The 1,224-nt window shown below is 24.8% G+C and overlaps 1 protein-coding gene across 1 annotated transcript; it reads left to right on the forward strand.

Moving 5' to 3' along the window:
• Positions 1–130: 130 nt before the first annotated feature.
• LOC105460158 lies at positions 131–1,019 on the forward strand (the record flags this gene model as incomplete). Its single annotated transcript, XM_011706603.1, has 2 exons — positions 131–482; positions 819–1,019. Coding segments are annotated over exons 1-2 (356 nt in total), but the record flags the coding sequence as incomplete, so codon positions are not given.
• Positions 1,020–1,224: the final 205 nt, after the last annotated feature.

Raw genomic sequence — 1,224 nt, forward strand, 5'->3', positions numbered from 1 at the left:
TTTGTGATTTTCACAAAATTGATAACTAATTTCTATTTAATCCACTCTATCTGTCTATCAAAGATGTTACGTCTATTATCATTTAAGATATACGTTCATTGCAATAATACACACAAAGTTACATTAGTATTCACATTCTTACAATGTATTTAATATTTTATTAATTAAATTCATAATATGATTAATATTTTTTATTAATACACATTTTATGCGGGTTGGTGGCTCGCGCGTTGTAATTAAGTTATACTTGAACTTTGTCACGGCACGGAATGTGTCTAACATAATTATTGATATAAAGTAAAAATTAATTTATTACTAAATAATTCTATGGATTTTTACAGGAGTCAAAATTATGAAACCCGACAGAAGTATGAGAATCAACTATGTCAACTACAAAATAAAAATCTTGAATTACAGGAAATAACACACTTTATTGAAAGACTGAACATACTCGATACATTAATGCAGGATATTGATAAAAAGTTTGTTCCTAATGACTAATTATTCTTTTTTTTTAATATTAGATAACATAATTGAATCTGAAGATCAAATATAAACTTCCCTATAGAAATATAATTTTTATTTTATTATATTACAAAGATATATATAATTATTTGAATAATTATATTATTTACAAAATAACCAATCAATATTTAAGTTTTTATAGTTCTATATTTCTTACAAATTTCTCACGTAAGTTAAGGATAGTAAATTACAAATGGAAGTAATTATATAATATTTATTAAAGAGTGTCAAGCATATTCATTAATATAACACAGATATTAATTACTCTGTTAAACTCTTCTGAATCTTTACAGTCTAGAAATCGAGGAGCAACAAATGAGCGATGAAAAAAGAAAAGAACTGCAAAGCCAAGCACTGAAATTACAAAAAATTGGTGAAGATTATTTAAAAGAGCTATCGAAACTGCGAAGAATGGCAATATTTTTTATCGAAATAAACTCAAAAATACTACAGATGTCTAAAGTGTACATTCGGAATACACAAAATTCTACTAAGTAATTATTCACATTTTTTATATTATTGATAGATGACATAAACAAATCTAATAATTTAAATATTAACTTTCTTATACAATTGCTTTTTATGGGACAATAACAAGAATATTACTAGATACAACTTACAATTAATATATTTAGTATGAAAGTACAGAGAGTCTTTTTCGCTCGATTTTTGCAACTGTCTCTAACCGTCTACATCGCA

This window comes from Wasmannia auropunctata, unplaced genomic scaffold (genome assembly GCF_000956235.1).
Source record: "Wasmannia auropunctata unplaced genomic scaffold, wasmannia.A_1.0 LD327438.1, whole genome shotgun sequence".
In the NCBI taxonomy this organism is placed as follows: Eukaryota; Metazoa; Arthropoda; class Insecta; order Hymenoptera; family Formicidae; genus Wasmannia; species Wasmannia auropunctata.